This window comes from Lissotriton vulgaris, chromosome 2_1 (genome assembly GCF_964263255.1).
Source record: "Lissotriton vulgaris chromosome 2_1, aLisVul1.2, whole genome shotgun sequence".
NCBI lineage: Eukaryota > Metazoa > Chordata > Amphibia > Caudata > Salamandridae > Lissotriton > Lissotriton vulgaris.
Window position 1 is genome coordinate 296,848,776 of NC_141687.1, and position 14,553 is coordinate 296,863,328.

At 46.0% G+C, this 14,553-nt stretch overlaps 1 protein-coding gene across 1 annotated transcript in view; it reads left to right on the plus strand.

Annotated features, from left to right (window-relative positions):
* Positions 1–14,553, plus strand: part of TEX14 (testis expressed 14, intercellular bridge forming factor) — a 1,917,691-nt gene that overhangs the window by 1,183,089 nt on the left and 720,049 nt on the right. Inside the window, exon 16 of the mRNA XM_086954052.1 lies at positions 10,590–10,877. Within this exon, the coding sequence (XP_086810178.1) occupies positions 10,590–10,877 (288 nt within the window). The remainder of the gene's footprint in view (positions 1–10,589; positions 10,878–14,553) is intronic.

Here is a 14,553-nt window from a genome sequence, read left to right on the forward strand (position 1 = left end):
TATGGATGTTATTCTGTCTCGCTCTCCCTTCATAATCATCTAGAAGCTCCCCCATCTGACTCTGCTGCTTTTAAAGTTGGGCCACCTGCTGCTGGAGAGTGGAAGTATCATCCATAAGGGCCGCAGTTTTGATCTCGACGTCTGTGAACTTGGAATCCATTTTGCGCAGATCTGCTCGCAGCAAAGTGATCTCAATATTTACAGAGTCTATGCGAGTTTCTAGAGAGGACCCTACCCCAGCTATCGCCTCCATGACATCCTCCAGGGTTAAGGACTTCGGTGCGGGTGATGAGGGTGTCGTCTTTGGGTTTCCTTCAGCTGTAATCTCTTTGATCTCCCCCTTGGAAGCCCAGGAAAGCTTAGTAATCTGTTTTTGCGTGGACGGTCTGTTTCCTCTGTTGGAGGCCATCTGGGAAGCCAACAAACGACCTTGTCCGGGTCTAACCAGCAGCCGTGGATGACTATACACCAGACAGGGAGCACCCGGGCAGGCCGCCACGGAACAGCAGGGGTGGATGGTATCCACCGCCAGGACCCTCTGGCCGCAGTCACCTTCAGCTACTGTGCCCAACAAGGAAGGCAAACCAGGGGAGCGAACAGCTACGTGCGTTTAGTTCACGGAGTCTCACGGAAGGGCGTCGTCTCTGCAAACGTTGGCGCTCCGCCGCTCATCCCAAAGAGCCTGCGGGTAAATGTCACCTTCGTAAGTGCCTTGTAGAGCAAGGTGCTGTAGGCCCAATGACGGATTTCAATCAGGGTATCTCGAGGGCCTGGAGGTCCACTGCAGCACTTGAGAGGGGGGCACCCTTCCTGGATGAGGCACCAGCACTAGACCTCTAGGCCCGATCTCCACAATCGCACTGTCTTTCATGAGGCCGATTTTGCTCCAGAATGTCCATGAGTGCCCCAGGTCGGAGTAAGCGAGCAGGGGCCCTAGAACAATCCACCAGGTTGCACAGTGCTTTCAGCGGTCAGGGCCCTGGGATCGGCACCATACGGGCCGTGGGTGCAGGCATCCAGGGCAGATCTTGTCTTTCTCTGCCCCCGCGCCCGAAACAGCGGCTCTCAGAGATCGGAGGGTGGGGGAGGAGATGGGGGGTGTGGGGGTCCGTAAGTGTCTCTGGTAGCGGAAAGAACAGCCACCACTCCGGTCTGGAAAATTCTCGGGGTGTCCTGGCAGGTGGACGTGCAGGCCCCAAAGCCGGGAGACTCACGTAGTCGCCGCCCCGATCCTAGGTCATGCAGCCGCTCCTCCGCATCTTCGCCACTCTACAGCTGCCGGATGTTGCGATTTCTCCCAGCACATGCATGTAGCCTCCGGGTGTGCTCCGGAGCCAGCAATCAAGTTCACTCCTCCCCCTCCCCCCTCCGGTACCTCCAGCAATGCTCTGGTCGTGTTCCTGTGTTCAGGCGCCGTGGCGTTCCACCCTGCCGGTCGCCATCTTAGCCTTGCATAGCCTGCTTCCTGACAGAGCTCGGTCTCCCCTACAACGCTCCTCGGAATCGCCGTAGTGGGCAAAGTTTGTGCCCGGATCATAGGTGAGGGGGATCACCCAGTTCTTGGGTGATCCCACGCAGGAAAAAACGGATCTTTGTGGCGGATTTACTGGCGAGGGTCGAGGAGTCACTTAACAAGCGACCATTCCCTTCCGCTGCTAGCCACAACCCCCGTGGGTATAGATTTTAAAGAGGTTTTCTGAGCCACCATAGATGGAGAATTCGACTCAGACATATCTCCCAAAACCCCTTCTGCTACTGCTACTGGGGGTGGAGAAGGTGGCAGCAATACTTTAGCAGTAGACAGAGACATAACCTGATAAAAGGTTTTCAATGACGGGGTTATTTTAGATTTCGAAAAAGTGGCTTTTTTATCCCGCACTTTCCCCTTGCCTCTTTGAGCCTTACATTTAGTAGCAGGAGTTACTTGACCGGTGCCCCCTACCTGCTTACACTGACCGGTGCCCCCTACCTGCTTACACTGTTTCGCAGATAGTTTTATTTCCGCCACTGGGGGAGATATTTGCTGTGGTAGACTTGATTCAAGAATCATCTTATTCGAAGAAAAATGAGCCGCCCATGCCCGCAGTGAGTACCGTATTAGTAGGGGGGGGGGATTTTCCCTCTCGTACATCGGTGCCCTTCTCCATACAGTCCAGCAAAACGTTACAAATAATGCCCCCTGCCTCCGTCGCTGGTGTAGCTTTAGAGTGTAATTTGAAATGGGGACATAGATCTACATGCTTGTGATCCCAGCGGTTCTCTCCAGAGGCTCCATAACACCCCTTAACCTCCCCTCCTACCTGCTCCGAGTACCACACACTCCCAGGTTTGTGTGCTCTTCCGTTGCCACTTCCCAATGACCAGAAAAGGGAGCCACTCCGCCTCCACCTCCACTCACTGGCGGCGACCTTCCATCGCCAACCCGATCTTAGGGCATCCGGATAAAATCCGAGACAGACGTCCTCTCTTGAATGGGTCGCTGGAACAAAAAACACTAGAGCGTCAACCTCTGCAACTGCTGAGCTCACCGTCGAGCTCACCATAGACTCCTCCCGCATAACCGCCACCAGACGCAAGAACGCTGAGGCGCCGAGACGGCGGGGGCTAAAGAAATCAGACGAACCACGGAAATGGCAAAAAATGCCGAAAAGCAGAAAAAAGGTACAGATCCGATCACTTCGGATATAGCGTACTCATAGCAGAAATAGGATCAGAGTCGGGGTTCAGGGGGTGCAGGGTCATTCCAAGTTTCACAGATCCATCGCCATACAGAGCCCTAGAGAGGTGCATCCGCGGCCATTTACACGGCGGCCGCCATGTTCCCCCAAACTATAACAACATTGACAGGAACTGGCGAGCTGCCGGTATCGGTTGGTACTATATGCGGAGGAACTCCTTTCTTCCTCTAGACCTAACGATATATGTGAACCACTATTACAATACTTGCGATCTGTAGTGCAGGATGAGCCCCCAGGTGATATAGAACGCTAAATGTATAATGAATATTCTGATAAGCATGATACCCTGTTACACTTTGCTGATTATTATTGCATGATTACTAATTGATATATATATGCCATTGCCAAGAGTTGTTGCATTGTTTATTCGATTTATATGTGCTCATTGATACTATTGCTGTACACTGCATATGCTAGATTAAAACTTCAATAAAAAAATGTAAAAAACATTGATAGGAACTTCTTTGATGGTGGTTCCAAATCACAAATTTCCAGTTTGTGTTTTACAGCAGTCAATTTCTCAATCAATATCTATGCTCAATTTTGCAATTGCAGGGTTCATTTACAGAGGATAAATGGGCAAAAGAAAATTATATTTTGAGTTGCAAACTTTAATTATATTATATTTTCTCTTTGGTCCTCATACTGCAAAGTTCTACTCTTTTGTCTCAGCATAGCCTCCTCAGCAGGCTGATATAGTCAAATTGTACATATTACAAAGAATGTCCCACAGTAAAAACATTTTTACATAGGTCATTAGAAGAATGCTTTTTTTTTAACATTGAGGTCATTGGTTTGTTTTTGGTGTAGTGCTAGGAGGTCATTTAACATTGAGGGGAATGACAGCCTGCCACCGTGTCAGCAGAGGATATGTCCTCCACTCCCTTGGCAGAAGACCACCCGCATGATTTTGTTATCCCAGCTTTCCTGGTGGTGGGGTTCTATAAAGCATATATTGCTGCCACCAGTGTGGTGCTTGTCTCTGAAGACATAGAACGTTGCCGAGCAGGCACAATGTTTGTTTTGCCTCGTTGGCAAAAGTTTTAGTTTTTTTTAAATCAACTCATAAATCAGGAATTTATTTGTTGAAAGACAAAAAATCAATGTCACTGGCATGCAGGGAGCTTTCTCTCTGTGTTTTCTACCTGACTAGGTCCAGAATAAACTATGTATAATTAAATAAATATATTACTTTGATGTATCTCTAACCCTAGCCCATAATTTCTTTTAATACAAGCATTTTTCAATTAATTACATTGATAACAACCCTAAAAGTTGTTTTCCTGATGCAGAAAAAGTAAAAAGGGAAATAAATGTCAGGTAAAGCAATTGAGATACATTAAAAGTCGGACGTCAGTGAGCCCATCCATTAACGTAAATTACATAGTGAACTTTAGGGCTAATATTAGGGTAAGGGTTAGTCTTGTAATTAGGTTAGAGTTTCGGTGAATAGTAATCATTTTAATAGCAGAGGGATTTGTGGTAGTAGGTTTACTCTCGTAGACTAGGTAATCTTTATTACATTTCGTTTTGTAGGTGATTATCTGTGGACAAGGCTATATAATCGTTTTCTTCACATTGACATAAATCCCTTAAAACGACTTTGAGATATCTAAATCCCATTTCAAATCTTTATATCGGTCACAAGACCATAAAAGATATACACATAATATTACATCAGTAAAACCATATTACAATTATGTTTTTTTAAAATCAATTCAAATTTCAAATTTCGAGAGAGATTTATTTATTTATTTATTTATTTTTAAAAAGCAGTGATAATTACTAGGGAGGGACTCTATTACCATTATTCCCTGCCCGCTTTTAACAGCCTTGTGCGTGTGAACCACATTGCAGTTAAAAATTTTGACATTGCAAAGACAATTGTCGGAGATAGATCAGTTTTTAAGACTCTATATGCCGGTTGAAGCTGTCTAAAACCCAGGTTTTTGAGCAGAGGAACGATCCAATGCTTTCTACTGTTCCGATATGCTCTACACAAGAACACAACATGCACATCATTCTCCTGTAAATTATCACACGCGGGGCATGCCGATGTATTAGGTTGTCTCGTCCACCCTTTTGTAAAGGACCTCCAAGGTAGAGTCCCATACCTCCACTGCAAGAACAGTTTTCTTGTTAGAGGGGGCATGATGTTTTTCAGGACACATTCCATGTTAAAAGTGTCTTTACTTTGGATGAAATGAGAAGTTAGTGATCCCGCATGGACGTTCATAAGTGCTCGAGCCAGCGTAAAATCATAATAGGTTTTTGAGAGCAATTTCCTTGAAGTGCTAGTGCTGGCTCTTTCCGGGTCTGTCCATAGTCCTGGCATTCCAAGGGACTCACACATGGTCTTTATGTATCTTAGCCAAGGTATGTTACTGGCTTTTGGGGTTAGTAGCAAGTCCTGGAGCTCCGCTCTGTAGATTATCAGATCTTGGCTACTCCACAGACGGCGCCAGAAAGTCAATGGTTTGAGGCCAAGTTCCTCAGTTATTGGCCTCACGCCCAAGTCCAGTCTTAAGGGGAGCAGTGGTGTGCTTTCGGGGAGGGTTGTTAACTGCCTAAGGAACTTATTTTCGGCAGTTAGGAGGCTTTGAGAAGGTATATGGCCCCAGAGCTCTCCTCCGTAGACAACTGCCCCACGGGCCTGCGCTTTGTAGATTTGTATTGCAGGGCCAAGCGGGCGATAAGATGATTTGCTAGCAATTCTTAGAATGCCACCTGCCCTCTGAGTTAATTTCATAGTGGATTTAACTTGGTGAGCTTTTGGTTCAGGGTTATCCCCAGGTACTCATACGTCTTCACCCTTTCCAGGCTTACATCTCCTAGCCTCGGGGTAGGTCTATTAGTCGGCATTGGGTTTAAGATCATAAATTTTGTTTTCTGCGGGTTGATTTCGAGTCCCCTCTCCCCGCAGAATTCCAGGAACCCATCTAACACCCGCTGGATGCCCATAGGGGATTTGGACAGCAGCAGGGTATCATCCGCAAACATTATTGCGGGGACCCTGCTGCCGCACACTTTCGGGGCATCAATGTTAGGAATCCTAGCCAGGTGCTCTATTACCCCGTTCACAAAGAGGCAAAACAGGGTCGGTGCGAGCACGCAGCCCTGCCTCACACCTCTGCGAACGGGGAATCTTTTAGTTAGTATACCACTTTTTCCGCACCTGACTTGCGCAAAGTTGTTTTGATGCAATTTAATGAGGATTGCTAATATGTCTTTTGGGATGCCCATGTCGTCCATGACCTTCCATAGCTTGGATCTAGGTACCAGATCAAAGGCGGCACACAGATCCACGAATACCGTGTACAGGGTGCCACCCTCGATCAGCGCTGTCCTCCAATATATGAGATTTAGCCTGAGTATTTGGTCAACCGTTGAGAACCCCCTCCTAAATCCCGCCTGGTATGGGCTCAGCGTGTTGGTTTCCTCTAGCCAATTCTGTAGCCTATCTAGCATCAGCCTCCCAAAAAGCTTCTGAGAAACATCAATCAAGCTGATTGGGCGGTAATTGGCCGGCAGCAGAGGGGATCCCTTTTTGAATATAGGGACCACCTTTGCTCCCAGCCAAGTATCCGGAACCCCCATTCCTCCAAGGACCGCATTGAATATTAGCGTCAGGTATGGGGCCCATATCCCCGGCTCCTGTTTGTAGAGGTCTGCGGGTACCCCGTCAAGGCCAGGGGCTTTGGCCACCGAGAGCCCTGCAATGGCTGCCCGGACCTCTTTTACCGTGAATGGTTCGCCTTCTAGTGGAGTCTCAAGGGTATATGGGGTGTGCGTCGAGTCATCTTCCTCTAGAGCATAAAGGGACTGGAAATGAGTCTCCCACAAGCTCGGGCAATGTTGGGCTCAATAGCTGTGGGAAGATCTTCCGAACCGTGATACACAATTCTCCAGAATTTACGGGAGTCCCTATTCCCTAGAGCTCTCGTGAGTTTCTCCCAGTGGGCTTCATCCCACTCCAGCCTTGCATTTGACAGAAGATTTTTGTGTGTCCTTCTTCTCAGTCGTATTTCCTCCCTGCTGCGGCCTGCTTTGCCAGCTAGCAGGAGGTCGCGTTTGGACTTACGGCACGTGGAGTTGTACCAGGTCTTTTTACATGTCATGCCGCACCTATCGTTCCCCTTAGTAAAAAGGTCTGCCTCCATTACATTAATGAGATCTTCGTGCGTTTGCCACAGGAGAGCCCTAGTAACTTCATTAAAGGGTTTGTCCCCTATAGCAGCTGCCTTTTCCAGAACTGGGATAATTTTGTCATAGAGTCTGGGCAGCTTATCATCGCATGAAGCAAATTTCTCCCACCTCACTCTCCTTCTATTGCTTTCCAGGGCCAGTCCTGGCTTTGGCCCTAGATTTATCGATCCCTCATCCGCAATACCTGGAATGGCGTATTCAAGTTCTAGGGCATTGTGGTCGCTGTCCCATCTATCAATTATCTTGAAATCGATTATGTGTGACCAAGATGACAATTGGACTAACACATAGTCCAATCTCGATTCGATTCCAGTTTTGTTATAGGTGAATTTGCTTGGGACGTCAGATTTCGTGCGGCCGTTACATGCCCTAAGGCCATGGTTGAGTGTGAGATCTGTTACCTGGAGGGCAAGAGGGGTCCACGCCCTTGCGGGAGGGGCCATGGTAGCCGGCACCAGCCACCTTGAATCCTCCTCTAGGGAGGGTCCATCAAGGAGGCCTGGTAGTGGCTCGAAATGTACATTTAGGTCACCTCCCACCAAGTAAGGAAGCTCCCTGGGTATTTGACTCAAAACACGGAGAGTTCTTCAATCGTATTTGACTCTCTTGATGCGGGCACAGGTCTTGAATAAACATTAACTATTACAAGTTTATGAGAATTAGGCCATTCTATCTGGACCGCTAGGATGTCATCTGAGTCTACGTTTAGGGTTTTGGCATTGCAACCCAGGTGGGTGGCCACCCAGGTTGCCAGCCCTCCTGATGGTCTACCCCGACCCCCCAACTTAGCAGGTTTTGTGAAAACTGCAAAGCCCTGTTGAGTGTGTTCCTCTCTTGCCCAGGTTTCTTGGAATAGACATACGCTTCTAGAATTGGTAAAGGAGGCCCATACCTCAGATTCCAGCTTGCTGCCCAAGCCCGCCACATTCCACGAGATCAAATTCAGTGACAGGGGTCGTGTTGTTTTTTGGGGCTCAGTTTCGGCCAGCTGTATTGTTGGGGGTCCTAGTATGTCCTCGCCAATTGTTCCCTCGTTTGAGGCTATGATGGTAGTCTCTGCCATCAACTGATTAGAGTTTTGACAGGGTACCTGGGCCTGAGGGGCGGCTGTATTTTCCCTTGGCAGGAGGGTGAGTCCCCTAGGGGTAGATCTATCCAGTTGTCAATCGCACTCATCAAGGTAGGAGAAAACATTAAATCTATTGGAAATTTCTAGCGGGGTGAATGGAATCAAATGATCCATTCTCCTATTCCCCTGTGAATGATCCTGCCTCCCCGGAAGCGTGCCATAGTTCCTAGCGTGAGCCGTGTTCCACCCCAAGTCATTCCCAATGGGCATGGGTCTAGGAGCATACCCCGTATAGCAGTTATTAGATGGAATGAACATGTTGCGCTGTGGAGGAGCTTGTGCTCCAGGGTAGAATGGGCGGTTCACCAAGGATCTTGGGTAGAAATATGTTAGGTCGTATGGGACTATGGCGTTAGTCCTACTACCCTCAGACCCATTCAGTATGTAGCCAACAGCCTCAGGGTCCCTGAAGTTTATTACAATAAGGTCACCATTCAGATTTTTTTCCTTGTTGCCCAGCCGGGGGAGACGCCTGACATGGATAATCTCTCCATTAATATGATATGGGAGTGGTCTATTTTGTCCTAGCCAGTGCATAGTTTTATTTTTTAGATGTGAGTACCCATCCCTTTTCCCAGCCTCTAGGGGGGGGGGACTCCTGTGAGTACGACCACAAAGGGCACTGCATCGGGTGGTAATTCTACATGAGAACCCTGTATTTTGTTGTTCATCGAACAATTCTGCCTACCCCTCCCTGAGTGCCAGTTGTGAGTCGTGGAATTATGCCCTCCCCTCTGGGGTTCACTAGCAGCTTGGACGACTGATTTTTCTGCAGGTGGCTGGTGAACATGTGGTTGCGCTCGCTGTGGTGCCGGCGCTCTCAGTTGGGTAGTAGCTAGATGGTTATTTGCTTTATTATTGCTTTTGTTATTAATGTTTTTATTAGGACCCTTTAGGTGCAACCGTGGTGGGGACATCGAGAATTGGGGGAATTGGGAGAGTTGGGGAGTGGGCTGTGGCCGTCAGTTGGGGAACTGGCTTAGCCGGATTCATGAGAGTCCCGGGGCCCAGGTTGTTGCCAAACGCAGACTCTATGTTCCCAAGCCGATGTTCCACCCTTTTCAGAATATCCAGTATTGGGAGCATAAAGGACCTAAGTAGATTTTCCATGGGATCCCAAGAAGTACCGGGCAACAATGCCTCTTCTAATGGGGGTGTTGCTGACCTTACTTCTCTTAATAGGTCAGAAACAGGAGTTGCGATGTTAGAGTCTGGGACCACCGGTGTCAATGGCACTAGAGCAGGTGTTACTGTGACTTCAGTTAAGGGAACGGCTGAGAGATTAGCTTTAAGGGATTTACCGAACTCTAAATAACTGAGCTTGTGCCTCTGGGGTGGCCCCCCCCTCCTTCTCCTTTTCGATGGAGGCGGGCCAGGAACTTTCGGTACGTGGAGCATCTTGCCCTTCCTTTTTGTTAAGTCCCTAGGTGGAAGGGAGTGAGCTTTAGTGGCAGCAGGTCCTGTATTAGAAATGCCTGAAGCCAACACATCAGATAAAAGTGCAATATTTACAATGTCAGAATGGGGCGGTGAATCTCTGAGAAGCATGGGGAACTTATCTAAGGACAGAGGATCCTCGCTTATAGAATCTGGAATAGTATCAGGCAAGGTGAGTACAGGGACTGTGTCCAGCAAGGGTCTGTTCTTCAAGCATTCAATAGAACGGCGGTGCTCAATTCTACGCTCCGCCATCACATTCTCCTTCTCTGTGTCCATGGCAGCCCTGGTAAAATAGTTCTCTAGGGTACCTTTGGTGCCCCCTGCAGGCGCTGTCATATCAGCGACAGTTGACATGGAGGGATACTCCTACCTTCCAGGTGCCTTGCAGCCTTCGACGGATGAAAGAGGGGTGGCCCGTCCTGTCCTCCTCCGTCCCCGGACGGCCACAGACGGTCCCGGGCTTCTCCCGGTCGCGCTCCCGCGCAGCGGGTACACAATGGTCTTTAGTAACGTGGGACGTGATTGGCGGGGGGCGGGGCTGGCAGGGAGAGCAGCCCAGCTGGTGTAATTCAGGCACGCAGGGACTCCTGGTCCACGGAGTCCCTGCCTTCTGCTCGCAGCCCTGCCGGTCAGCTGGAAATAAGCCCCTCCTAATACAGCAGTTCCTGCGGTTAGCACTTCTCTGCCGTCGGCCCCGGTGATTAGGAACGTGAATGTAGCAGCAGCAGGCGAGTGAGTATGCTGACAGAAATCCCGGTGCAAATATCTAAATCAGTTACTAAACTTTGTCGTAAGAGGTAATGAGAAATACAAAGTTTGTTTAATCGAAGAAGTATATTATTACTCTGTAATAGACTAAAAAGATACTTCACATTATTTTCTCAGTTTATAAAACAGTAGTGTCTTCTCATGATGCTACATAACTTGTCCATGGCCATCTATTGCAATTCATACAAACTAAGGAATTTAATTAAATAAACCAACCCATTATTAATGTTTAATGTGAGCATACGATGTCACAAAGTATAGAAAGCTCTGGAAATCTTGTTGAAGATTATATGGTTTATAATTTGTAGGTGAAGTGAAAGAAATGGCAGAAAAAGCAGCAGCTGGAAAGCTAGGAATTGTGTCACATTATCAACAAGAAGAGCCAGAATCGGGGAGTGATCTGGAAAATATTGAACTTTTTCACAGTGTCAATATTGAGGATCAGCAAGAATATAAATGGGATGATGTAGATAACTTCATGAAACCTGATGGCCAAAGTGAGCGAAACAACTTCAGCAGCAGTGAAGATATGTCTGACAATGAAACTGGTGGAGATGGTAGCTCTGAAATGGAGAGTGTAGTAGGAAGGTTTGTAGGTAAGTTGCTATGAAGTCTAGTAGTTAAATCCCTGTCTTTGCTCACTGTTTGACAATGTTCCCTAACACCAATAAACATGAATTCAGACACTTACGTGTGACCAAACCACTATTTGTTTAATCAGAAATCCATCATGCAGGGCCATAATGTGGAAAAAATAGGTGTGTTTCGTAGCCAATTTAATGCATTATCATTTGATCTTATGATAACACATGCCTTTTTTATTCATATGCTGTCACACAAAGAAAACACATGAAGCTAAAATTCCAGATTATTTTTTGGTGCATTTTAAAGCAGTTGAATGTCAAGTGTAAGAAGGTAATCTTTCTATCTTCAAAGTTGTTATACTCACTTGTTTTACTATGCCTAATAAAGCGCTTTATTGTAATTTGTAAGGGTAAATTACTAATTTAAGTTAGTAACACTAAAGAATATCTGATTTTAAATGCCTATCATATCAGCGAAGTGGATATGCATTGATTCAAGTCAATTGAGTAGTAGCTGTATTAAGATTGTCAAATTTAAGTTTGCATTGTGAATTTCAGGTGAAACTGAACACTGAGCTAACTGGAACGTGCACCCCTGCTTATGCACTCGCATATTATGTCACTAATGACATTTTAAATTCTATATTTGAATAAATTATTGAGCACATCTCTAATAAACATCACTGATGACATCATACTTTCATTGTAACACCGTCCTATAGGATTTATAAACTTGGAATTAATTCAATCTGCGATAGTTGTTGACAGTTTTCTATTCACCTTAAAGAATTTCTTCTTAAAGACTTCATATTACATACAATTCTTTTTAAGTCAAGAGGTTGACATGTATACATTTGTTTCTGAAAGATACCTTCTGTGAGCCCTATAGGCAAATAGTAAAATACATCGCTCACTTTCCTGAGATTGTTTCAAATTTTAATAGCTTTCTTTATTTCTTTGTTAACGCGTTTTGCCTGCTTCTGCAACTAGCTTGTCTACACATCAGACGTCATTACATTAGCAACCACTTAAAAGACACAAGCTCCCGATCACATGGTCCGATGCCATTATCACTATGGAAGACAGACTATATTCTAGTATGTGATCCGAACAAATATTACCAAGCTTTCGTGTCAGATGTTTTAAAATGTAATTATTAAATTCAATTCATGCCTCAGCACATACAAGGTGAATGTATACGTATATATCTTAGAAACTCCTACATCTTAGGACATTGCTTAAAAGTGATCAACAAAGAGGAGAATGATGTCTAAAAGTGAATACATAGGCCCATATTTATGGGGCCTTGCGTCAGTGTTGCGCCGCCGGTGCGTCACTTTTTGTGACGCAACAGCGGCGTAAAAAATGCGCCTTGTTGCGCCATATTTAAAAAGTGACGCATCTAGGTAGATGCGTCATTTTTTAAACCCCTGCGCCACATTATACCTGCGTCAGGTATAATGTATGCAGAGGGGGCGTTCCCCGCAAAAAGCCTCGTAATAGTGACGCAGTGAAATCTATGAGATTTCACTGCGTCACTTTTAGGATGCTGTTGCGTCAAAATCTTGCGCCTGCCTCACAGCAGCGTAAGACTGACGCAAGCCCTTTCACATGGGGCTTTCCCCATGTGAAAGGACGTATTGCTGGAGTTGCGTCACTTTTGTGACACACTCCAGCAATGCGTCACTTTTGCGCTTACAGATGCGTCAGAAATACTGACGTATCTGTAAGTCCTTGCGACATGATGCATCATACATTAAATATGACGCATCATTGGTGTCGCAAGGAGTGCGCAGTGAAAAGTGATGCATCGCTGTTTTCACGCAGCGATGCGTCACTTTTCCTAAATGAGGCCCATAGAGTCTGACATATGAAGCTGCTATTGGCGTTTGGTAATGTTGTAATTATTAGGGTGGCAATGTGATGTTGTGCTAGACATGTTATTGATCATCTTCACAATGTTGATTAGTTTATGTGCCAGTAACACAATACAGCATATTAACATTGATTGCTGAGGGCAGTGTTAATTAAGTCATGGGGCCTCATTTATGAGAAATGACGCATCGCTGCGTGAAAGCAGCGATGCGTCACTTCTCAGTGCGCACTCCTTGCGACATACCTGATGCATCATATTTACTGAATGACGCATCATGTCGCAAGGAGTTACAGATACGTCAGTATTTCTGACGTATCTGTAAGCGCAAAAGTGACGCATTGCTGGAGTGTGTCACAAACCCCATGTGAAAGGGCCTGCGTCAGTCTTACGCCTGCTGTGAGGCAGGCGCAAGATTTTGACGCAACGGCGTCCTAGAAGTGACGCAGTGAAATCACATAGATTTCACTGCGTCACTTCTACGAGGCTTTTTGCGGGGGAACGCCCCCCCTGCATACATTATACCTGACGCAGGTATAATGTAGCACAGGGGTTTACAAAGTGACGCATCTGCTTAGATGCGTCACTTTGTGAATAGTGCGCATCAGGAGGCATGTTTTACGCCGCCGACGTGTCACAAAAAGTGAAGCATCAGCAGCACAAAACTGACGCAAGGCCTCATAAATGAGGCCCATGGTATTTATCTTGTAATTTGGCTGTATCGGGCACATAATATGATGAATATAGCACATGATTGCAATGTTGCCTGTTTGCACAGTAACAAAATATTGACATGAATTTTCACTTTCAACCTCATACGTGGAAGTTTGTTGATAATTGAATTTGCATTTTGCAAGTAATAAGAAAATGTATTTAAAAGACGCTTAACCATTGCGTGTTTACACATTTTCTTGCCATTTGCACAAATATGATTACTGTACTGTACTATAGGATTTATCCATTTATTTTAATTGATTTCATTACTCTATGGATGACACAGGACATTGTTACATCAAAAACGGCATTCAGGCATTGATTGAAGCGCTATATGCGTTACATCTGATATTTAACCCCTTCCATGCGGCCGTGATTCCCCTGGTGTGCTGTAAACAACACGAACAGGGGCGGGCCGTGACGAACCCCAGCCGTCATCAGCACACGAGCACCGTAGTGCATGACGGCTGGGGTTCGTCATCAGCATGGAAGGGGTTAAATAATATCCCAACGTTTTTGTATATTCTTTACGCTATTTGCACCAATTTATGTAACCCTTGGAATTTTAACTGTTAGTATTGAGTGTATCATTCTGTTTAAACAGTAAGGAGTTACTGGTATTCTATGTCTATACGTACTGAAGTCATGTGAACAAGGCTCTGGGGAGCCGAAACGTTATGGCGGTGAAACTGCATAAAATAAAATAATTGCACTTTATTTGAATGGTTCGTGTCTATATTTGTTCCATGCGGCCGTGATTCCCCTGGTGTGCTGTAAACAACACGAACAGGGGCGGGCCGTGACGAACCCCAGCCGTCATCAGCACACGAGCACCGTAGTGCATGACGGCTGGGGTTCGTCATCAGCATGGAAGGGGTTAAATAATATCCCAACGTTTTTGTATATTCTTTACGCTATTTGCACCAATTTATGTAACCCTTGGAATTTTAACTGTTAGTATTGAGTGTATCATTCTGTTTAAACAGTAAGGAGTTACTGGTATTCTATGTCTATACGTACTGAAGTCATGTGAACAAGGCTCTGGGGAGCCGAAACGTTATGGCGGTGAAACTGCATAAAATAAAATAATTGCACTTTATT